A 25,818-nucleotide genomic window follows, 5' to 3' on the forward strand; every position below is an offset into this window, starting at 1 on the left:
ACCACCATGTCCAGTTTAAATTCATTTCTTTTTTATTGTTAGATTATTTTTTTGTTATTATTAAAGTATTTCCTTAAGGTGTCCTTTTGGAAAACATTACTGTATCTGGTCAAGGCAAGAATTAAAAGAATTTCTTTTAAGGGGTATGTGTACTTCTAAAGCACTGGTTTTTGGTTTTGCTTTTTCTTAAATCCCATGGAATGCTGCACTGTAGTTAAGATTTTACTTTTCCTGCTTGGCTGCCCACTTTCATGGAGCTGAGGTGAGATCTCAAAAAGGGTAACTGTGATGCAATGAGGTTTGAACTGTTTTAACTCATTAGCTCACAGATGTGCCTTGCAAACCAGGAGGTTTTATATAGTTAAACATGTACAATGTACAAAATAAGCAGTTGTAGGTTCAGCCTTTAAAACCCTAACTGGCAGGAAAAAAGAGGTGGCTCAAAAGGGAACACTAAAACCAAGAGGTCTGAAGGGACCTCAAAACCAGAGGCTCTGTTATAAAAGGGAATTAGTCACCTTTGTGCTCCTGGTTCCTAGTAGGATATCAGGATAGGTATTCAATAAAATGTTTTGAAAAAGTGATCAGAATAAGACTTCTAATCCTATGTCTAAGCTAGGGAATTACTTCATTATAATTTTAAGAAACTAGGTGAACATATTCTGGCTTCAGTTTCCTCATCTTAACACAGAATTTTTAAGGCCATCATGTCTCTCAAGTAGATAGCTCAGTGCAGTACATGACAGCAGAAACACATAGGAAATACCAGGCCCATGGAAAGAGCAAATCTACTAAGAAAGTAATAATCTCTTAGTACCAAGGGAAGAGAAATTCTAATGAAGACACCAATAGCTCAGGAGACCCTCAGCATTAAGGTCCTTAAATAAACTGAGATCCTAAAGTAATTATTACACTTCACCAAAAAGAGAAGTTCAAAGAGTAGTTTGAAAACTGGAAGACTAGACCCAATAATGACAAGAGGAGGAGATAGGTGGGAGGGCAGAAGACTATGAACAAGTTTAAGAGCAAGTTCCCAGCTGATGTGCTTTTCCCAAGATGCTGACTTTATTTCATTTTTTTGCAGCACTGGGGAGCTACACCTCCATTTAGACATACCAGGTTTAAATTCCAGGCCCCCCAATCTCCTAGAGCAAAGGGCTTATGGCACTACCAGTTCAGATCATGTCCAAACATGGCTCCACAGTAGCCCACATTTGGCCAGTTAAACAGACCCAGAGCAGGCCTGGTCTTTGATCCATGAAAATGATCTTCAATATCTTGGGATCAATGGGGACAAATCCATATCCCAATAAAAGGCTCTCTGATGCCTTTCTTTTTCCTTTTAAAGATAAACAACAACAACAACAACTCATAAATAACATTCCATTGGTTGGCTAGATACATTTTTGGAAAGGAAATAAAATCATCTCCAGTAATGCCCACAACTACCATCTGATACCCATGTCTATCAGACTTCTGTTTTTATCTGTTAGAAGAGACTGGCCGGGAAGAGAACTATTAGTCTTTAGAGACAGAGAGGTTCTGAACAAGAAGACAACTAAGAACACAGGCTGATGGGCTTGAGAGGACCCTTTCCCAAGCACTTGCATGATGTACCAATGCTTCAAAAGAGCTGACATGTAACATGGATCAACTCCCCTTGGCCAACTCTGCTGTAAACTAGAGAGAGTCCAACCTTCCTTAACTGATCTGTCTCCCCAAATCTTTGTTGGTTAGGAATAAAGCCCCCTGGGCCATACTGCCTAATCGCCACACAATGCACAGACCTGTGAGGGAGACCATCAGCAGTAGAAACAAGCCTAATTCACTCTCTCAATCCAAGTATTTCACCATTTTCCAGAATATTTATCAATAATAATCTATTTGATATTCCTGTCATGTTCTAAATAAATAATTTGCATAAATTTTAGTTAAACTTGCTCTTTACAACAACCTTACCAAGTAAAGAGGGAGAGTGACAATTCTTCCTCATTTTATAGCTTTATAAGTAGGGAAACTGAGGCTCAAAAGGTTATGATTGGAGATGGCAAGGATAACAGGCAGCAGAACTGAAGCTCAAATTAATATTTTGTTTTCAAGATCTATGCTTCTTCCATTTGGATCCAGCTCAATTCTCTTGAGGCTGTGGATACTACTGAAGGATTGAGCATATCTTAGAAGTGCAGGAACAATCTACTGGGGTACAGGAAGAGAACACTAGGAATTCTATTCCTATTTTTAAACCCTGCCTTCTAAAGTGTTTTGTTTATATGTGTCCTATAGCATACACAATATTTTTATAGGGGCACCTACCTGTGAGTAGGCATGTGTGTAGTGGAAAGTATATGCTCACAATAAGACTGCAACATCATTTTTTAATCAGCTTTTATTATTCTCTCTCTCTTCCTGATTCCCTACTAATAATATAATTGAAGCGAACTGCATGTCAATGTCATGTCTTTTTTTTTTTTTTGACTTTTGTTTAGATTGGTGGTTCTCAACTGGGTGATTTTTCCCTCAGAGATCATTTGGCAACTTCTGGAGACATTTTAATTACTACTTAGGGAGGAGGATATTACTGACCTGACGCCAGGAATACTACCAATATCCCATAATGTTCAGGACAGTCCTCTGTAACAAAGACCTATCCAGCTCAAAATGTCAACAGTGTTGAGCTTGAGAAACTCTGGACTAGAAAGTGTTATCAAATTATTTCTAATCTTCTAGGAAACAGGCCAACCAACTCATCAAATTCTCTGATTTTAACTTGATTGGACTAGGGTACATTAAGAACAGAGACCAGTGAACTTGTGAATCCTCATCTTTGTTGTCAACATGAGATATCCTGACCAATGGAAGGACAAATTATCAAGGACTGCCAGGCTGAGCCAAGAGCTTGGCATGTTGTCCAGAGAGGGAACCCAGAGATGTTCAGATGTTGAGGGTTTGACTAGTTCCAGTGCCACTCATTGAGCACGTGTATATCAGTAGATGTGTGACACATTTAGACTTCTCACCACCTATGACACAACCCAATTACAAAAGGTGACTCTTCAAACCTTGCAATGTCACAAAAGGCAACCTACACATGCCTCTACCACTCTGTCCAGGTTTTTTTTTGTGTGTGTGTCAGAGGCCCAAGTAGGAATTAATGAAGACCAAACAATGAATCTAATAAATTTTTTTCCTTCCTTCCTTCCTTGAATGTGACCAATTCTTCTTCTTCTCTCCCCTCTTTGTTTTTGACTTCTAGGAATTAATCCCAGTGCCTTGCTCATGCTAAGCAAGCGCTCTAACACTGAGCTCCATCCTAGCACTTTATTTTATTTTGAAACAGGGTCTCACTAGGCTGCCCAGGCTGGCTTTAAACTTGTTTGTCCTGCCTCAGCCTCCCAAGTAGTTGAGATTCCAGGTGTGTGCCATTATGTTAGGCAACTGTTCTACTTTCATTTTTTTTCTACTGACTGAAAGACTATTGCTAGAAGCTTAGTAACAGATAGGACAGCCCCACAGCATTATAGCAGGTACTCTTACTACACCCAGGAAGAAAACTGCACTTGTGAACATGCTTGGGAAAAACACACCTTCCTTTTAGTATTATCAACTCTTCCATTTTCCAAAAATGAACTATGAACTCTGAGGGCTACCCAGTGATGCTGTGATGGCATGCTTTTCTTTCTTTCTTTCTTTCTTTTTTTTTTTGTACTAGGGATTGAACCCAGGGGTGTTTACTGCTGAGCTATAATCCTAGTCCTTTTGATTTTTAGACAAGGGCTTGCTAAATTGTTGAGGCTGGTCTTGAACTTGTCAACTTCCTGATTTGGCCTCCCGAGTCACTGGGATTACAGTCATGTATCAACAAGCCCGGCTGAACTGCACGCCTTTCCAAGGTGAAGGCAAGACTTCTATACATGCTCTGAAGACTTCCTCAAAGTATTCTGTGCCCGACCAAATTTCACCCGAAAAGGTAAAACCAAAGCTTTCCATCTGGAATGATAATATACATCTAGCCCCAAGACTTAAAAATCAATCATTTTAAGTGTGAACAAAGACTAAAATGACTAAAACTGAATGAAGAAGAATTTCTAGGGGCTGAGGATATAGTTCAGTATTAGAGTGTGTGCTTAGCATGCATAGGCCTAGGTTCAAACCCCCACCCCCATACACATCAGAATTGCCATATTTTTCTTCTGCCATAGGTGATTGGATTCCAACTGTCAGTACAAAAGAAATATAAAGTCACCTTTCTCTTTCCCTATGCCCAAACTCCACACAGAGTTGGTGCACACATAATTTCTTATGAGGACGGAGAGTGGAAGTGGTAAAGGTAAGAGAATGGATGTGTTAGCTCAACCACCAGTGGAGCCTTTTAATAAAGTAGGCTGGGGGTAGAGCACTTGACTAGCATGCACCAGGCCCTGGGTTTGATCCTAGTACCACACACACACTCTCACAAAAGTGTAGTAAAATGAGATGATGGAGAATAAAGGAGTTAAAGCCAACAGATTTATAACTTAGAAGCAGTTATATTGGGGCCCAGAAAATAATCAATATACCTCCATCTTTCAGATTGTTGGCAGGGTAGGATTTTAGGCTTGATTTTATTTGATCTGACCAAGGAGGGTTAATGTAGAAAAAGAGAGTCAATTTCTTATTATTTATAAGTAATTCACATGGTTATTATTCTTTTCAATTTCATGATTTCTCTTCTACACATCCATGATGAAAGCCTTTGCTCTTTCTTTAATATTTTTAGTTGTAGATGGACATATACGTTCATTTTTTAAAAAATTTAGTTTTAATGCAGTGCTGGGAATTGAACCCAGTGCCTCTTGCATGGTCTACCACTGAGCCACAACCCCAGCAGCCTTTGCTCTTTCATATCCTGTGTTTCCAGGTTATGTTACCAATCCTGGGGACCAGTGCCTAAGAAATTGGGAGATACATTTTTTTCCCAGGAATAATTAAATGAATACTTATTGATTTATACAGGGCATCCAGGCATATTTAAGAAAACTTTAATGTGGAGCTAAACACAGAGTGCTTTTCCTCTCACTAAATCCCATCATGTTGAAGTGACACAGAATGCATGGAAGGTGTATGGCATAGTGGGTACAGCAATGTCTTCCACACAGACTCATTCTGACTCTATTCATGAGTTATATAGCCTTGATCATGAACTTTTGTGTGCCTGTTTCCCTATCTCCAAAGGAGTACCTCCCTTACAGGCTGTTGTGTTAAATGAGAAGTATACATAAAGCATCCAGACAGTGCCTGGCACACAGAAAGTGCTACATGTTAGTTATGCTACTGCTGTGGCTGTTGCTATCATTATTGTTACATGTCTTCCTACATGTTTTCTGTGAGTTAGTATGTTAAGAAGTACTATGGTCTACTAACCAGCATTAACCACATGGAGTGGGGAACAATAGAGGTCAGTATACTTAAAATTTTATTTGTTATTTAAAATTTTTAAGTACTAGGGATTGAACCCAGGGGAACTCTACCACGGAATTATACTTTTAGTCCTTTAAAAAAAATTTTTTTTTAATTGGGGATTGAACCCAAGGTGCTTTACCACTGAGCTACAAACCTCAGACCTTCTTAAAAAATTAAAATTTTAAGACAGGGTCTCATTAAGTTACTAAGGCTGGTCTTGAACTGTGCTTCCCTCCTGCCTTAGCCTCCCAAGTCACTGAGATTACAGGCATGTGTCACCATGCTGGATTTTTACATTAAAAAAAAAAAAAAAAGACAAAACGTTTTTTAGCCAGGGCCTTACTAAGTTGCCCAGGCTGGCCTCAAACTTGTAATCTCCTGCCTCAGGTTCCCAAATTGCTGGGATGACAGATGTACACTACTGGGTTCAGTCTATTCTACAGAGGACAATATTTCAGCAGAAAACTGGGCTGGTTCTCTCAGTTGCAAATACAGATAGCTCCTTGCTATGGTATTTTCAGAAGAATCGAGAATAAAAGTTAATTTTTGGCAACAGAATAAAACGAGTGTCTTTAGCTCTTGCTTCTTAGAACCCATGAATTATTCTTCACTCAGGGTACCCAGTGCTACCTGTTTCCATAGATTTCAAGGATGTCAGCCAGAACTTCCCTGGAGCCTCTTTTCTTCCTTCCTATACCCAACATTACTGTGTCCCTGCCAGTGCCAATTTCTTAAGAAAGGTGGACCCAAACAAGAAGAAGTCATATAATCAGGTTTAGAGTCATTCACATCAGACTAAATTCTAGGAGAGAATATTTGCTTTTAAAAGCACCTGGAGGAGGACTGGGATTGCGGCTCAGTGGTACAGCACTTGCTTAGCATGTGTGAGGCACTGGGTTCAATCCTGAGCACCACAAAAAAATAAATAAATAAAATAAAGATATTGGTTCATCTACAACTTAAAAAAAAAAAAAAGCACCTGCAGTTCTGGTGTCCAGTTGATAAAATTGTGAGTAAAAAAAGCTGATCTCTCCCCAAACTGGTCTTCCTAGATTCTGACTTGGCTCCAGAAAACAGAGAAACAAGAATAAAGAAGTTGTTATGATCCTGTTATAATCAGAGCCAAATACTCCTTGGTTATCAAGGTTTGAGCTCAGTCCATGAAGCTATGATGGTTTAGTAACAAACCCTTTCTCTAAGGTTTCAGTTAAGAGTCTTTCTAATCACAATGTTTATTTTCAGGTTTGAATTCTGAGCAGGGACCCAATGCCAATAGAATTCCTCTCTCTGGAATTCACTTCCATAGTTTTCCTGGCTTTCTTACTCTTAAAAGAACACGAGAACTGAATGAAAACACACTTAGGCCTTTGCCAGTAAAACAGCCCTGCTTTTACCAAGAGTTTACTGGAGAAAACCAAGATCTACTAAAGCCGTGAGTTCTTCTGGTGTCCTTAGGTCCTGGCCTGGTCATCAGTATTGGTCATCAGTCATTACTTTTATATTAAGTAGGACTTGTTACCAAAATAACTCCCTCCTGCTCGCTCATTATGACTGATCTACTTGTTGGCATTTGCTGAATGTTTGGCTACACAGGAGTTGCAAGGTGAGGCCAGGTTTTGAAGGCTCAATGAGGTTTTAGATCTTTGTGAAAAGGGACTGGAACTCAGGAGGATTCTACTTGAAATCTCTGCCTGCCTGTTATGTCTAAGAGAATCCTGATAGAATAGTAGTACCAGGATACAAGATGCAGGGATAATCCAAACCCAGCAGATGATAGCTGGTTTCAGAACCTCAGAGAAGCACTGGGTATGAGGGTCTGAGTTCCTCTAGTGATAGAGGTGACTTATTACTAATAATTACTAAAGATCAACAATTCTAGTAAGGACCTAAAAGAAATCAGGCTTCAATTCCTATGAAATAGTAGTGGTAAAGTAGGAATAATTCTGGTATTTTACAAGAATAAGGAAATTAGTTGCTTAATAGTTATGCTTGGGACAGTTTCATGTGATTAACGTACAATCATAATGAGCTGAAAAAGTACAGGAAAAAAAATAGAGAGATAAGGAAAACATAAGAGGCCAAGAAAAATTCCTATTCCACTTTAAGAAGGACCCAAAAGAGTCTGTAGCAAGGCAAAGCTGGGGCTTTTCTTCCCTTTCTGCTGAGGAGTTTTCAAAAACTGTCCCTTTAATATCAATAAAGGGGTCTCTGTGAGGTGTGTGAAACTTCTTCATATTCTGTGTATACCCATGCATACATCTCAATGTTTGGAGGAAAAAGCCACCAACAGCCAGGCTATTGTAGTCAGCCTGACTTAGGGTTTAAATATTGATAGTGACTCAACCTTTTGCCTATTGTCCTTGGAGACCCATTGAAGAACCTAAAACACATCCAGAAAATGTTTATAAACTGTGTGAATAGAGCCATGTGGAAGTTGGCTCACAGGAAGCAAAAGGGAGACAGTGTTCGTGTGGCTGATAAAACCTGGAAGTAACTGAATAGGAGACCCATATGCCTGGAGGCCCCTTTCTCTTCCCAGGCATAGGGAAGGTGATTTCAGCACAAGCCTACTCCCTCCAGAATGAAAGCAATAAATAAACAAGGAGCCATTGTGAAGAAAGAGGCGCTGGCAGTCAACACACACACTGAATGCCATGGGTGGTGAAGAAGGCACACAGCAGTCCCATGATCTCAGTCAGGTGAGAGTGCCAGCAGCCCTCCCTCCTGCTCACTCATTATGCCTGATCTACTTGTTGGCACTTGCTGAGTGTTTGGCTGCAGAGGAGTTGCAAGATGAGGCCAGGTTTTGGAGGCTCAATGAGGTTTTAGAGTTTTGTGAAAGGAGGATTCTTCTTGAAATCTTTGCCTGCCTGTTATGGCTAAGAGAGCCCCCATCTGGATCATTCTCTTCCATTTGTACCTCAGGAGGGACACTTGTGGGACTTGGGTCCTACACAGCATCATCTTGCCCTATATATCAGTGTGAAAATAGAGTGGCCCATTTTCATGGCCTGTTCTCCTTTTGTGTCTGCATCACAGTGTTCCACCTAGGGAATGTCTTAATTAGGGAAACTGCCAGGGAACTGATGAGAAAATAGAGAATGAATTTCAAGAAGTTTCAGAAAAAAAAAAAACAGTTCCACAGGGAATTTTTCCACATTCTTCACAATGCTTGGCACAGAATTGCATCAGATGTTACATCCTTCAGTACATCATCCTAATGATGGTGGCCCTCCCCTTATGACTGGGATATGGCATTGCAGCTGGGCCTGTGCCCATATGATTGGCACGCCAATGTGGTGAAGCAGCCTTGACTGCTAAGGTCAGCAGAAGGGGACAGTCTGTTTCTTCTCTTTCCAGGCTTAAGAGGAACCAAACAGAACTGGATATTCTAACAGCAATCAGGTCTGAGCAGATAGTGTGTGAGAGATGACAGTTGGCAGGAAATAGCAGGAACTTTCAGCATCACTAGGAGCATAGTCACTACACTTGAGGATACCCCTAGTGAGAGCCTCAAGGTGGGTGGAGGGAGATATCTAACTGGTCCTGGTTCCCCTCAGGGGCCTGCTACAGTTAGAAACAGAGGAGGAATGCCATGGTGGATTCAGGCTCTGTGTGGGAGTTCTAGCCCTCCATTTGCTTGGCCCATGGGTTTCTCATGGTGGCTGGTGAATAGGGGACACGTGGGCCCAAGTGACACTTTTCTTGTACTTGTTTACTCACATCTGCTGCAAAGCAAAACATCTTGTACCATGCCAGCCTCCTGAGCAGAGACAGCCCTTTGGTTAGTGGTTCATATGTTAGACAACACAGGCCCCCTGCACTCTCACTGACCCAGGCAGAAGCCAGAGTCCTTTGCACAGTAGCTTTTGAGCTCATTCTGGAGACCTGCCTGAACATCACCCGTCCCCACCCTCCCATCAGGAAAAAGGGAAGGAAAAGAAAAACTCAGAAACCTGAAGATTGTTTGGAATTTATTCTCTTAAATAAGAACGTAACATTTGTTTTTTTAAAAAAAAAAAAACTTAAAAGCACAACACCTTGATTTCACAGTAACGGCAAAAGCAAAGTTACACAATTAAATTAAAAACTCACAAAGAAACACACCAAAAACTCACAACAGCACAGATTAAAAACAAGGGCAAAAATAAAGGGTTTAGGGAAAGTCAGAGTGGACAGGTGACATGTTCCTTGGCACAGCTAACTCTACCTTGCTCTGGCGTCTTTGTACCATTGCCAAGGGAATTCTGCTTGCTGTCTCTACCCCAAGTGAATGGGGGAAGGGGAGTAAACCTCTTAACTCATTGGCCAGCCCTGCAAGGACCTGGGGGCCTCTTTTAGGAGTACCCAAGAATGTTCCACTGTTTTGCAGGAAACAGCCAGACACACAGCAAACTCCAAAAGGCAGTAGAAAGTGGAAATAACTAACCTAGTGGAGCCAATACACAAGCCCGAAAGTAAAACAGAGGGAAGGTGGGGCATTTGGTTCTTTGTTGCTCCTGAATCAATTATATGAGATGGGTGTGTGTGTGTAATGCTGCTCATTTTTTTGAGGTACCCAGTTTCCCAAATCTCCACTTCCATATGGTATGCTGTTTTTGGTCTTCTGTGGTTCCTCAAAATCCCAACCAGAGGCAAGATTCCCAGTGTAAAAGCTCCCTTTCCAGAACCAAGGAAAGGGAAGCTTTAGGAATAGCTTCATTATCACTATTATTATTTAGGGCACAATATATAAATAAATATTTATCCACATATATGAATTGGAACCTTACATATACATATATGTATATATATATGTATGTAGATATATATAAAACATTCATAAATTACCATCAACTCAACTATGACTTTTGGGACAGGATTAAGGAAGAAGGCTAGATTACAGAATTCTTTCTACTTGGTTTTCCAAAAATGCCTAAGGGAAGAGGACATGGTAAACAGTAAGATTTCCTAACTTCCCTCTGCCAGGCAGGAAACCCAGAATTGAATGAATTCCCTGTACTGCTTGGCTATTCTGCAATTCTAGCCTGCAATTCTTAATGGCCCATCTGGATCTAAACTATGGAATCCAAAGGTTATCACACGAGAGGTGTCTGGGGACAGGGAGCAGGAGACTGCCAATAGTAACCTTGCAACTTCTTTATTAAAACAATCTTCACAAATCGACAGACAACTGGCATGCTTCTCACACCTGTTCTCTGCTGTCTGCACTGCATGTATTCTCAGATGATTAATTCTGGGAGAAAAGTTCATTTCTTTTCTTCCTTTGTTACTACACAATCCCCAGCTTCATTTTTGGTTATTCATGATAGAAGGTAAAAAGGAAATTCCTCTAGATAAAAAGAATCCAAAACAACTGCAACCGAGGGTCTCATGTCCCAGGGGAAAAGAATCCCATTAGAGGTTTTTCTTTCTTTGCCTGCTGTTGTCCAAATTTTTCTAAAGACGTGCAGGTACCATGAGGCCAGAGTAAGAAAATCTGTGCCAGGTCCACTATCTGTAGCAGTAAGTCTAAGAAGCTTGGAAAAGTAGCATTTATAGGTTTGAAAACAGAACTAGAATTTCTATATTAAAACACATGACAAACAAAAATACTGTAAACGATGTCCTCAACACACTAAATTATACTAGCAGTTACATATTAGTGTACCAGAGAAAGACAGCACTTAAAACCACCCCTGTAGTGCATTCTTTTAACTGGTGGGTTATATTGCATTTTGTTTTATTCTTTTTTTTTTTTTTTTTTTTTTTTTGGCAACAGCAGTTATTTTGGCACAAGGGGAAAGAACACAAGTGAGAAGACAGAAATGCCACAATAGAGAGGAGGCACAAAGCAAAAGCATGGCAGGGTCAAATACTGACTAGCTGACTGTTAGTCTAGTTTTTCCATTTGTAAGTTTCGGGGGCATGTGGTTCTAGGGAGGATGGCTTAGTCACACAACAGAATCAGCCTCATTCACTCACAGCCTTTTCTGGTCTAGAGTTCAGTGGAGGAGGTGTACTCAGGTTCTAGGTTCTCTATGATACACATTCTGGAATGCTGAAACACCTGAGCTTTTCTGAAAGAAATTCTTATTAAATAATCAAAGCTTTGGTTTGGGATTTAAAGAAAGAAATATATATAAAAGAAGAGAAAAAAAAATCTATTTCATGGCAACTACAAATACCAGCCATAATTCTTTTCTACAGAGACTAGCACAAGTTAGCTCACAAGGAAAGCAACTATGCTTTGGAGCATATTCGGGACTCAGAGGTCTAACTTCCAAAAGCTTGAGTCTCCACAGGCAGATATCAAGGAAACCCATTAGCCCTAAGCTCTCTGTCCTTCTTTTTGCCTAGAGAATACTTTAAATGGTGGGGGAGGTGACAGTGCCTGACTTCCTCACCTTAGGGGTTCAGGCTGAGGTACCTTCCAGATACATCTTCCAACTATGCCATAATAGGTTACCTCCCATGATCTACCTCAGAATCAAGAACCATGGGGCCTGAGATGTTCTCAGGCTCTGATTCTTTCTTGATTGTTTTGATTCTTTAACTGCACTGCCAACTCTTATCTTCTTTCCCTGTTTTGTAGAACATTCTCTCCTCTGTGGAACCCTTACTTCTTTAGAATTTCTAAAAATCTGAAATCTGTTATGCCTTCAATTAGTCAGAAAGGGAACCAGAACTAGATGGAAAAGCAGGCAAACCCAACCTGTTCAGGAATGACCTAAACCTTATCATTCTTTATAAGAAATGTTTGTATACCTTACCCAAGAGGGGGGGGGGATTTAATCTGGGTTGCTTTACTGAGTAGTTGGGTTCCTTTGAAAATCCATCTTTGCTGGAGTAAGGTCTAGACTAATGAGGTTGAGCTGCCACCTGATTAAATGCACATCCTAGTGAAGAGTCAGTTATCTGGATCCCTATCACTCTTCTCTGCCAGCAATACCTCCCATGCTCAGAACATATAAATTGCACAGTGCTGTTATATTTCATGAGAAAGATCACAAAGGCTCTGACGATTGTACAAGGCTTAAAAATCCTTTCTGGCTTAAACATGGCTTTCAAATGTTGGTCCTACCTGTAGAGCACTTAACATACTCTTCTGAATATGATGAAGATACATGCAGGAGCAGAGTGAGCTGGTTTTGCAGGAGTGTGCCTTGTTTTAAGTTCAAAACTGCCCCCAAGGGTTTGTGTCCAGTCTCTGGGCATGTCCCCCTTGCCCAGAATGAGCACCCCAAGGCTCATAATAGTTTCTTAGCATGGGAAAAAAGCAACTCTGGGTACCTTTCATCGAAAGGCCAAAAGAATAACTTTTTTCATCATGAAAATTCTACTACCTATTCCTTCTCCATGATTTCTGGCATTGGCCAATAACTTTTTAATTTTCATGAGTTTGTTAATGGTTGCTTGAGATATATTTGCTGTGAATGGGAGGAAGTTCACAATTTGGAGCCTTGGGACTTCCCAGCAGTTTGCAGAACTGTGGATATATCTCACAGGCTAGTTTTACAAGGGGCTTAGAGGGGCAATTTTAAGGAAAAAAGCAAAATAATTCTACTCCACAGGCTGGGTGCCCTGAGTCCTCCCAGTGCTACTCTGTGATGACCAAAACAAGAATGTTTTTAGAGGTAGAATGGTGCTGTTCAGGTCCTGACATAGGAAGTAGTAATGAAAGTGTGACAGACAGGTTTTCAACCTCACTGCAAACTCAAAAGCCCCAAAGTTCTTAGGGTAGTTTATGTCCTGTAATGGTTACAGGTCAAATAGGAGAACAGTGATAGCTTATCCAGATGCCTAACTAGGAAATGAGATGTAAAAATTTCAAGTTCTGGTGAACACAAACAACAGGGCTGAATTATACAACTCGACGCTCTGTCAAAGGAGTCCTGAATGAAAACTATAAGGAGGTCTGGCAACTTTGGCTTCTCACCTGGGTCGCTGACCACAGCAGCTTCTTCTAGACTCCAGTTTACCTTCAGAGGGTCTGCACCCTGATCTGTCTGAGGGATGTAGGATGGGCTACCGTGTCCATACTGAGACTCCGAATAAACATTACCCACACTTGGATGATACTGCTTACCACATGGCACACTTAGTAGCTCACAGCCTGCCAGTGAAACTCCCCTCCGATTTGTACCAGCACCTCTGACAGGCCATACAGAAAGGGGACTCCAAATGCAAGTAGCTGGCACATGAAAAAGGAGTCCAAAGGGTTTTGGGCCACTTGATGCCCAAATGAAGAAATGTTCTTTTGGAGGTGCTGGCTCATCCCCTTGGCCTTGTCACAGAGGCCGAGAGAGTGACGCGCCACCCAGCCAAACAAGGAAGTGAGGCTACCTGGAGTTCTCTCAGCCGAGCTGGTGATGGTACTGGCCCGTCCACTTGTGTCTGCAGTGGGGCCATCCTGCAGGGGTCCTCTGGCCTCCTGGGAGAGTCCATAAGAAAAAGAAGAGTGACTCTGACTGAAGCCCTCAAATCTCAGGAGGTAATGACAATCTGATTGGTTTGTCTATCTCTTGTCAACCAAGATTTATATACCTCACAGTCTTTCTTTAAAGAAACAAGGACATATTCACATAGAAGTCACTAGAAGTCAAAGTCTCTAACCACCCAAGTCATCCATTGGTGTGCTGGACTGGTTCCAGGACCCTCTCGGATACCAAAATCTGTGGATAATCAAGTCCCTTAAAATGGCATTGTATTTGCACATAACTTACATAATCTCCCATGTACTTTAAATCATCTCTAGATGATTTATAATACTTAATACAATGTAAATGCTATAGGAACAGCTGTTACACTGTACTGTTTAGGGATTAGTACAAGAAAAAAGTCTGTTTGTGTTTGGTATAGAAGCAATCTTTTTCCTTTTATTTTCCATCCATGGTTGGTTAAATCCACAGATGTGAAACCTGTGGACACAGAGGGCCAACTGTATACCTTTTCCCACCAGTCCCTCTGTAGTCAAAAGAAGCCTCTCAAAGCAGCAGTAATCAGCCTGCATACTGACAAGGTGCTGTCCATGCAGTGGAGGGATTACTCAGGTCACCTTGACAAAGAAAAGCAGAGGGACCATGCTAAGAAAGAAAGGAAGAAAGAAAGAACGAACGAACGAGTGAACTTAGACAAGTAACTTGCAGAACAAGGATATTAAAGAAGTTAGCAGGCAGAGCATGTTGCAGTCAAGTTCCTTCTAGCATGAAGAACAGGGATTGTTGTAGCTCCCATTTGCTCTTAGATGCCCTAAGGCAGGAGCTAAAGAAATGGAAGAAACTCTTCCTTAGGATGCCTCTTCTCTCACTACTGCCTCTCTTGATGAGAGTTCTAACTATGTGAAAAAGGAATAGGACTTCATTCTCAGCTGCAGGGCATTCTCCTTTCAAAAAGAGGCTTACTTACAAAGGCAGAGTGAATAGAAGAGAGGATCAGTATAATTCCTCAGTTCAGCTCAGGTGGTGGATATGACATTACTTAGCAAAGTACAACATCAGACTGAAAGGCTGCTTCCCTCCCCAAATTGAATGCAACCACCACGTCTTGGGCCCTCATGGGACAGGCAATGTTCCAATGACCATCCAGCAAGCCCATCTGTCCCAACCCTGATCCACAATTAAACTGGTGTGCCACCCACTGCTTTTCTCCCACTTATAGGAAGGATTGTCATTACCTTTCCAGACAGAGGAGCCACAGCTGGCCTCTTCCTTTGTGCGTAGCCAGAGAGTCGATAACAGTAGTGTGGTTTACAGTAGAATTTACCTGTAGACATCAAGAAGAAGGGGAAAAGCGAGTAAGCAAAACTCTGTAGTTCTGAACTTGACTCACTGGTCTTGGCACACTCCTGTCCATCTCCTTCAGCCACAGGATGTTGTCACCACCATCCCACCCTTTCACAGGCCCAGCTTTCTTGCTCAGGGAAGCCAATCCCTCCCTTTAAACTTTGATTCCAGCCCTCCTCTCCCCTGTGCCTGAAGTGGGTGGGACCTTCTCTTTGGGTATGTGAAGGTCATTGAGCCATTACCCAATCAGTGCCCTTAGCAAAGATGTGAGGCTTGCATGGCAGGGCCAGCTAACAAAGTGGCAGTGTATAAAGAACAAAGATGTGGTCACATGAAAGCTGGGAGTAGCATTTCTGGGGAAAGCTAGGATGAATGCAAGTGCTGGGTGGAGGCGTAAAGGCTGCAGGAGCTGGGGCAGCACTGGCATTCACTCTGACAGGTCCACTTTTGCCCCTTCCCTCTCCTACAGCCATAGGTTTTACCTCCTTCATCATCCACTATCCAGTGCAATATTGTTTTTGTGAGTTTTGGTCACCAATAAAAAGGACAGGATAAAGTGTATTAGTACTTGGTTCATATGCAACTTATTTGGTTTTTTAAAAATATCCTTCTGTAAGAAATACCTTTCCCATCTCCATGTAATTCTGATAGACTCTATCAATCATGTGGCCTGACATTACCCTCTATAGAAGTAGAAATGTAATCAGGTTGGTCAACTAGAATACTACCTCCCACCATCCTCCTCAGGATATAAACCCCTGAAATTGGTGTGTGACTAAAGGCAGGGTAACTAGGACCATAATTGGCAAATAGGTGAAGAACAGGCAGCCCTTCTCTGGTGCTGTTATCTGGAAGGAAGACATAAATTTAAAACTTATATTTGAATCTGACTTGGTTTTCTATTACTTGTAACCAAGAGTCTTGTTTATTATAGTATGAGAAAACCATAGCCAATTATTGTTATTTTAATTTGTCTTCTATTTTTTCTTATGTTAATTTTGTTTTAAAATTATTATTCTTTTGCATTAAAGTAGAAATCTAGATCTTAAAATACAACTCAATGGAACTCGACTGAATCTTCATGGAACCCTTCTCTGGTATTCTCAATTAATAAAGAAGTTTAAGTTTCAGAAATGAATCTCAAAAACCAAAACAAAAGGCAATTTCCAAGAAAATTCCAGGAAACTCTTTTCTCTAGGAAGATAGTACTTTACGTGAAAAGTATGAGCTCTGAAATCAGATCTCAGCTCAAATACTGTATCAAACACTCAGTGGTTGTATATATTTAGCCTGTTACAACTACCTCTTCATATATGAAATAAACATTACACTCATCTCATAATAATCTTAATAATCTGATATAAAGACATCAGATTATTAAGATATCAGATGTTATGAGTTTCAGGTGCTCAATTAATATATCTTCTTAAACCCTTTTCCAAACCTTAATAGCACTTTTTGCTTTTTAGATTAATAAGAGTAATTCTTTTTTAAAATCTTTTTTTTAAAATATTTATTTATTTATTAGTTCTCGGTGGACACAACATCTTTGTTGGTATGTGGTGCTGAGGATCGAACCCGGGTCGCAGGCATGCCAGGCGAGCGCGCTACAGCTTGAGCCACATCCCCAGCCCAAGAGTAATTCTTATCTAACATTTACCATGAGTCAGACACTATTTTAACTGCTTTACATTTATTGAGTCATTTAATCCTCAACCCAGTGAGGTAGGTATCATTATTATCCACCTTTTCCCAGCTAAGGCACAGAAATGCTGAGCAATCTGCCCAAAGCGTCCCACTTTGAAGCTGGCTCCAGAGCCTGTACTTTTAGCCACTATGCTATGATGTCTGTCTCAATTAGTAAAGACAACCAGGCTAATGTTATAAATCAGCTACAAATTAAGGTTTTTACAGATAACCTAAATTAAGCAATCCTGATAAACAGGTAAGTGCCTAGAAAAGGGAATAAGGGTCATTTATCCATTTGCTCAACAACTTATTGAGTGTCCTTAAGTAAGAAGTACAATCTAAATACTGAAGAACCTCCAGACAAGTTCTCTGGATGGGGCAGATGGTGTGTGAATGAAAATGAGGCAGTAGTGGAGACACCAAATGGGGTATGACAGAACCTGAGTGGCTAGAGGTCTGGGAAGGCCTTTGAGGAGGGGACATGTGGAAATGGCAAGGCCATGAAGCCACCCAGCAAAGACTCGGGGGCGGGGGGTGGGGGCATTATTCCAGAGAAGACAAGGCATAGGCCCAAGACAGTAATAGTTTTATCACATTTACAGAATGGGAAAAAGACCACTATGAGAGGGGTACAATGAACTGGGGTCAGGTAACAGCTGATGGCTAGGATACACATGCTAAGCTCTCTCACCCTGGAAAAGACTGCACATTCTATTTGTACTAGAGTGGGTAATAAAGTAAGAAAAGATTGGTAAGATCTGACTAACACCTTTTGAAGATCCCTTGGGTTGCTCTATGGAAGCAGACTAAAGGGGCAATTGTGGAGGCAGGGAAAGCAGTGGTCTGGGCAGAAGATGCAGTGGCTGGCCTGGAGACTTCATAAGACCCCTTGGGAGTCTGTTTTCTCTCCTTAAGATGATATGGAACAACTCAAGATACTATCTAATTTAGAGTCTTAAGAGTTGACAGCAAATAAAAACAAGCTAGCATTTGGCAAGGAAAAGAGTAGTTTGGTTTGGGACAGACCGTTTCCTTTAAAGAGTTGAAGGGCAGATTCAACAGCAACAAGGGCAAATCACAGACATCTCTTTTAAGTACATGAATCTCGATTCATCAGTTTGGAGTTAATGAAGGGCCTGCTCTGGAATGGATCTCAGAGGTCATTTAGTACAAACCAATTCTTATTAGCTGCATAAAATTGGATAAGCAACTTATAACTTCTCTAAACTTGCTTTCCAACTGGCAAATTACAACTAAAAAATAGCTACCTCATAAGGTTGTTGTGAGAATGAAATGATGTGCTATGTGTTAAAGGACCTGGCACAATTCCTGGGTTATTTCTTTTCTCCAGAGTTATAATTTCTCTTACCTCAGTTAGATTCTTCATTTAATAACCTGTGTGTAGAATAGGCTAATACTTTAGTATGCCCCTAAAATTTAATTCCATTTTCTAGTCTGCCTGTCCCCTGACAGAAGAGAAGAAATCCTTTGAAGGGGCTAATTTGATGAAAATTCTATCTGGGTTAAGATTTGGTGAGCTGGTGTAGACTCACTGTCCTCTCTTGTGGCTGTCTAGAATAATGTCTTGGCAGGCTAGCTTCATCCTGTGCCAGCTAATGGCCACTGGATCAGGGCACTTATCCTTTTGCCTGCAAAGTCATCTCCCCCCTCTGCTAGCCAATTTTCATTTCTCACATGCATTTCTGAAGGTTGGTTAAGTCATTCCAAACTGCTGTTGAACATGATCGATTTCCTCCTGCACTGAACTTAAGTTATACTATTCACTATGTGACCTGGCCCTTAACTACACCCTTTTTACAACTGTAAACTTTGCTTCCTATGTCTTGTCTCATCAGTCCCCTCAGAATGTGCTACTATTTAGATCTTGAATGTCCTTCCAAAGGCCCATGTTGTTAGAGACTTGATTCCCAGGGTAATGCTATTGGCAGGTAATGGAACCTTTAAAGAAGTGGAGCCTTGTGGAAGGTTGTTAGATCATTGGTGGGGGGTGTCCCCAAGAAGGGATTGTGGACCCCCAGTTCCTTCTCTAATGTGTTGTCACAGGGTCAATTGGTCATGAACTGGAACCTTCAAAACTGTGAGCCAAAATAATTTTTTAAAATAAATTGACTATATCAGGAATTGGAAAACTGACTAAAACAGAATTTAAGCCACTGGAGGCACATTTAGACTTTATCTGTATCCTCAAGAGAATGCAGCAAAGATGAGCACATATCCACAGCCAAAATAATCTATGGACCAACTGGCTGGATCCTGAGGGATCTCCCAAGGTAAAAAATAACTAAACAACCTAAGGACAGTTACAAGATGTTGGGTGGGCTCCATCTGCCAACCATCATCTTTGGAATCAAAGGTATTACCCAGAGCAGGGGTGTGGGAAAAGTAGAACAGAAATAATGAAATTTATTTTCCTTACCTGAGTAACTATCTTAATTCTTTCCTAATTGGATAGAGCTCTTTACTTTTTATTTTTTAGTTGTTGACAGACCTTTAATAAAGGTCTGTATTGCTGAGAATCGAACCCAGTGCCTCACACATGCCAGGCAAGTAGGCTACAGCTAAGCCCCAGCCCCAGCACCCCCAGTCCTTTTTATAATTTATTTTGTGATAGGGTCTCACTAAGTTGCTTAGGGCTTCACTAAGTTGCTGAGGCAGCCTCTGAATTTGTAATCCTCCTGTCTCAGCCTCCTGAGCTGATGGGATTATAGGCATGTGTCATTGCATCCAGCTTGAATAATGCTAATGCTTTTTTTTTTTAATTTAATTTTGTTTGGATAGTGCTCTTTACTAACACAGTTAAGAGTAGAAGGTGCCATGATAATAAAAGAGAGTTAACCTTTCTTCTCCCCCCCACCACCTTTTTTTTTTTTTTTTGGTGGTGCTGGGGATTGAACCCAGGGCCTTTCACATGCTAGGCAAGTGTTGTACCACTGAGCAGTTAGCCTTTCTTAATTCACTACTTTGGGATCCTTTCTTGCTCCTTTTGGCACAGTGGCCTATTTATTCATTATTAGAAAAACCTAGGTAACTGGAGACCGTCCTAATTGCATTGGCCCTTCTGTATAACATTACCTTGCAATATTTTCAATCAATAAATCACCTATCATGTAATAGATTTAATGCCAACCCATGAATTCCAGTAATCTAGGACTCTTTGGTAATTTTCTTTTGGGGTACCGGGGATTGAACTCAGACCACCGAGCCATATCCCCAGTCCTATTTTGCTTAGCACCTCACTTTTGCTGAGGCTCTTTGAATTCACAATCCTCCTGCCTTAGCCTCCTAAGTTGCTGGGATTATAAGCATGTGCCACTGTGCCAGGCTCTTTGGTAATTTTGAACCAGTAAAACTGTCTCCCACAAAGTTCCTTCCGTTCCTATAGGAATGGATGCAGGGCTTGCCACTGCCACATTTACCTATTTCTATTAACCTTCAGGATCTTCAGATTACAAGTGGCCAATATCTGTCAGTTTCTGTGAAGTGTTTGCCCACTTCTATACCTTCCACTAGCCAAGGTCTTTCCATTGTAAAAATAGTCAATGCTACAGTAAATCCCTGGGCAATGAGCTGTCCATTCCTCAAACACGAGGCAAGAAGATGATGATGCCAGAGGGAGACAGCAATATCAGGCATATTTCAGTCAGCTCCCAGGGGCAGAAGCTTGAGTATTAAGGGGCCTGGGATCTATTTTTATTTGCAGTCATCAACTATAGGCAAGAAGCATATCTACATATCTGTAACCCCACTACCAGAATGACAACAAGGCTTATCCATATTGTGTCCTTTTAAAAAAAAATCTTTTTTATTTACTTATTTATTTTTATGTGGTGCTGAGGACTGAACCCAGGGTCTCACACCTGTGAGGCAAGTGCTCTACCACTTAGCTACAGTCCCAGCCCCATATTGTGTCCTTTTACCTCAAGATCCCACCATGAGGTAAAAAAGCAAGGGAGTGTAAACTCAGAGAACTGATTTGGGTAAATGCATGCCATTCTCATTACCATAATTACTGGGTAACACTATGATACATCCTGGTGACTTCAGAAAAAATATTTATAAGAAATAGTTTCAGAGAAAAAAGGAAATAATGGAGGGGGAGAGGTGGGAAGGGTTAGTAGAGCTATAACAAAAGCACACAGAAGAATGTAGCAACAAAGGACCTAAGGTTCTCAGCTCAAATAGACAAAAAAGTGCTTGAGCTCAGTTTCTAGGTATAGGCTAAGGTGCAGACTGACTCACCATCCTCAATGTCATAGGCATAGGCTGAGAGGCGCAGGGTGGTGGCACAGTAGTCGCATTTAAAGCAGCTCCGGTGGAAGAACTTGCCCTCAGCACTCAGTCTCTCCATCACATAGACCCGCTTCTGGCAGAAATAGCACGTGTCGCTGCCCCCCAAATTCTGTGGGAACTCCTTCTTCATGGAGCCCTGGGGGAGGGGAGAAGGAGTTAGGACAAGGCCTCTCAGTCTTCCCTCCTGGAGCTGTACAACCCCTCTCTAGGTGAAGCTGACTCTTACCAGGTGTTTTTATTTGGAGATAGACTACAAGTGCTAAAGGGCCACATTTGCTCTGCTTTTGGCTCTCCAGAAGAACAGCAGCACTCTTGCAGTAGTTATAACACACAAGCCCTTCCCAGGAGCCCTCAGTACAAAGTGAAGCCTGAATTAGTGTTAATCAACAACCAAAATTTGCTTCTGATAAAGGATCCAAGTTTATATTTTCCTAATCAAACCAAATCATTCTGACAGAATTCTTTTTAGAGAGAAGCATTGGTATATAAATATTCAGTGTTCACTAGAGTGTTCTATGAGTGATTTCTTTTAGAGGTACAAATGCTCTTCCACACAACATTCTAAACATTCAATTATCAAAATTCAGACAACCTTGAAAAATTATTACATGCCAACACAAGCGGCCAAACAATTTACTAAGCTTCTTGGAACAAAGCAGGTTTGTTCCCCCATAGCAGTGTGAAGGCTAGTACCAGTGCCCTTGAGATATCTCTTACCAGCTCCTTCTTGTCTAGAAGGATTTTGGGCTGCTCTTTCCTTTGAAGCTGATTGGCTATCTGCTCAGCCAATGAGCTCACTCCGCCCGTGTACATCTTTATATACTTCTATTGGTTGGAGATTACAGAATGACCAGAATGAAAGGAAATGAGAAGGAAAAAAAATTAAGAAGACAAGAAAAAACTATTTTAAGGTGTAAAATGACTACACGGTGCAGCAGCAAACCATGCCAACACAGTGCCCACAAGCAGAGAAATGGTGGTGAGTAAAACACTGTGTCAGTGTCTACTTGTGTGGGGTGGTGGTGGTCAGCATAGAAAGGAGCAGCATTTGTGGGAGATGATCTTTCCACAGGGAGAACTTGGTCTTTCATGTCTTATTTTTGGAATATATAGTTTCAGGCAGATAGGAAGTAAAAGGCAGAATGGATGAAAACACAGAAGACAGTAAGAAGGGCACGTACTCTGGTGAATCAAATTACACACAAAGGATTCAAGAGGAATAACTCCACACAAGCAATGGATGTCCACACTGACCACCATTTCAGAGTAAAGGAGAGAGTCTGGTAGACTACTTCCTCATTTAGAAATAAGTCAAGTTCATTCTTGCAAATGATAATCCACTGGGGTCATTGACTGATGATGTCAAGAGTTCTGGTATTACTGGTGATAATCTTTATCTTCCTTGTTAGCACTTGACTCATATAGCAACTGTTACATGCAGCAGACATTCCTGAGCTCTGTTGGAAAAAGTCTTCTTGCCAATTTTCCCTGTTGATATTTAATGGGGGCTTGAGAATAGCATAAGAAAGCCCGTATGATCTATCCAGGCACTAATGCCAAAGCCTTTTAGGCTGGGTGGGGCATCTTAACCACACAGTGCAGCCATGTAAACAAGTTTCTTAATCCTGAGAAGTCAAAATGTATTTCTAGTCCAGAAGGGATTATTTTTAGAATTTGAAAAGGTAGAAGAAAAAGAAAATCCAACCAATTCAATCCTCTTCCTGGCAATATTCAAGAAATAAAAGGAGAAATGTCTGCATGATAAGCCATCCTGCTCACACCACGGGCTGGTACCCAGGGCAGCCCTGCTTTGGAGCCTGTCCCTGGGAATGCAAAGTCTTGCTGGCAATCTTTTAGGGACTCCATATCCAGGTCACTTTCCATGTGCTATGTGCTTCTCTTTTCATGAATTATGTGGAACAAGGGGGATCCCTGACAAATTCAGGAGGCTGTGAATCTAATTCTGACTCAGAAACACAGTAGGTGTAGTTATTTTGGAGAACTAAATAACCCCCTTAGGAAGTGGTTTGAATAGACATACATAAAAAGGCATGTGTAAGAGTTCTGGTATTACTGGTGATAACCTTTATCTTCCCTTGCCCAACCCAGGATATGCCATGGCTGGGCAGGGGCAAAGAGAAGTACTCTGGGGATGGGGAGGGAGCTAACTCATGTAAATCTGGGAATAACAGAAGCACAAATGAGAAAACAATACTTGGTTGCATAGCTCAAAGCTTAGCTGGAACTGAGAAATCATATTTCTTAACTGAAAAATAAGGAGATTTCCAAGGATTGTAGCCATTTGTCTATTAACTTCACAGCTATAACCATTTGTAGTTGAGAAAAAACAAGTGGTTCTTAGATCTAAACTTTCTTTAGATTAGGGACACTGGAGACACTTAGGCCTAGAATAGGCAGACACCAGGCAAAGTGGAGCAGATCATTTAGTAGCTGACATTGAGGGAACAGAAAATTGCATTTTTTTTTCATTCTGTCGCAAACAAGTGAATGTAGACCAGATGTCAAACATGTGGCCAGGATACTGTACAGCCCCTGTGCCCCCATTGCACAGACAAGACCCTTCTCTGATGGCCAGAAACCATCATCCTCAGTAGTTACAGCCTGGGGCTGCTCATGTGTAAAGGCATTTGTCACATTCAATTCCCAGCAATGTGGTGTAACACTAAGTACCCCCCACCTCCCAGAGGTGAAAACTTAAGTTGTTTGCTTTTGGCAAGAAAAGCAGATAGTTTCCTTCTCCCTGTTCTTAAAAAATAGTTAAAGCATAGCAATCACTAGATTAAAGTACTACACACCACACACATGCATGTGATTCTGCACATATGTACCGCAGAGTCTGGTACTAGCTCAAGAAAAGGAAGCACAAACAGAATGGGCAAAAAGACGCTCTAATCTCCCTACAAACTCCTCTATGGCTAGATCAGTGCTACTGTGGGAAATAGCAGCATTCATTACTCACATGACTACAGGTTAAGAGGCACTCAGAATACTGCAGATTCACTATTCTACTTAAGTGATTTCATTAAAACATGTAATACATGATTACAAAGGCATATGAAATTTAAAAACCCAATGGCTAAAAAAATTATTATTGAATATAGTTAAATACAATCAAAGTAGGCTTACTTTGACAGACTTTGGCAGTGTTAAATACAATTCAGTGAAGGCCAGCAGCCTCTTTAATTTATGTGTCTGCTGTAACCCTCACACATACAAACACACACCATTAGCTTCTTACAGGAGAGAGGCCAAGGTTAAGACCTCTGGACAGAAGGCATGTGTGAAAGTGAAGTGAGCAGAGGCTGCAGAGGAAACATGGTTTTGCCAATTCTCAGACCATGCTACCTGTCGAAGGGAGTCGGAGGAGGGAGAGGCAGGGCGGTTGGAGGAGCGGAGACTAAGAGAAAGCTCCCACTGGTCAACCAAAAATCGACGAGAAGGTTCAGGCTCTGTCTATAAAATACAAGATGGAGGGGGAAAAAAATCAAAGGAAAATGTTAAATTAAAAGTCATACCTCAAACAAGAAATTTTGACAGTTTTAGACCCTTCTACTCTAGACCTCTATCTAATACATATGATAAAGAAATATTTTTGGCTCCCAGAAGCTCAAGTGGCTCCCTAATCAAGGCTCCCATTTTGTTTTTTACTTATCTTCCAATGCTTATAGTGAAGCTTGCTCTGAACATAAATAGTGCATTTTTGATTGTGTGTGTGTGTGTGTGTGTGTGTGTGGTGCTGGGAATTGAACCCAGAGTCTTGGGCATGCAAGGCAGGCATTCTACAAACTGAGCTGTATTCCCAGCCCAAATTTGAATTCTAGTTGAAAAAGATATGCCATAGAGATATGTCGTTCTTCACAGGTAAACCAGCTATGAAAGCCTTGTCTTTTCTGGCTTGGTATTCTTACTCCACCCATCCTCTAAGTGGGCAATTCTGCCAGCTGAGTGATAGGATAGGCGTCAGCAGGTACTGCAAACATATACCTTGTCCCCTGCGGAGAGCCCTTTCCCTGGCCCAAGGCATGCTTTCTGGGTAAGGAAGAATTCTGCCACCACCCCGTTATTCAATTAGCCTTCTAATTAGCAAGCAAGAGAGACAGTAAATAGGGCTAAGCTTGCTTTTTCTGTATCAAGGGCAGGAATAGTGCTTATCCTCCTTCTAGTGCTTGGAGAAGCTCTGTTTGCCAACGAGGCCAGCCAAACCTCAAGCAATAAATAGGAGACAAGACTCAAAGCTCCCACATCTTTTGCAGACTGCACACAACACATACAGCAAAAATGAGCCAGTGTTTTCTTCAGCAATTGGCCCAGAGAGTGAGATAGGTGAAAGCGTTAGCAAGTAATAACTGCTTAGTTTCCTACCAGTTCAAGGTGAAATATTTATAGGCTTGGAGAAACAGAGGTACTACTATTAGGGTAATGAGAAGCTCTCTGCTCCTCCAGATCCACTGCACCCCTTACTTCAGCCAATACACACTCACAACATTTTGGGGGGTAACAACATGGAATGGCAGTTATCTGGTGCCTAACTAGCCTATACTCTGCTCCAGATGCTCAGCTAGCTCCCCGGTCCTAAGCTCACCATTCAAGGTAG

At 41.3% G+C, this 25,818-nt stretch overlaps 1 protein-coding gene across 12 annotated transcripts in view; it reads right to left on the reverse strand.

Moving 5' to 3' along the window:
* Positions 1-25,818, reverse strand: part of Mical3 (microtubule associated monooxygenase, calponin and LIM domain containing 3) — a 198,040-nt gene that overhangs the window by 63,026 nt on the left and 109,196 nt on the right. For 10 of the 12 annotated variants that reach the window (XM_077798619.1, XM_077798616.1, XM_026413871.2 and 7 more), the window contains 5 exons: positions 24,570-24,677; positions 21,921-22,028; positions 21,153-21,339; positions 15,095-15,183; positions 13,765-13,852 (listed from right to left, as the gene is read on the reverse strand). In XM_077798619.1, the coding sequence (XP_077654745.1) occupies positions 13,765-13,852; positions 15,095-15,183; positions 21,153-21,339; positions 21,921-22,028; positions 24,570-24,677 (580 nt within the window). The remainder of the gene's footprint in view (positions 1-13,764; positions 13,853-15,094; positions 15,184-21,152; positions 21,340-21,920; positions 22,029-24,569; positions 24,678-25,818) is intronic. The other 2 variants (XM_077798621.1, XM_026413872.2) reach the window with 2 other exon arrangements.

The sequence above is a fragment of the Urocitellus parryii genome, chromosome 5 (assembly GCF_045843805.1).
Source record: "Urocitellus parryii isolate mUroPar1 chromosome 5, mUroPar1.hap1, whole genome shotgun sequence".
In the NCBI taxonomy this organism is placed as follows: domain Eukaryota; kingdom Metazoa; phylum Chordata; class Mammalia; order Rodentia; family Sciuridae; genus Urocitellus; species Urocitellus parryii.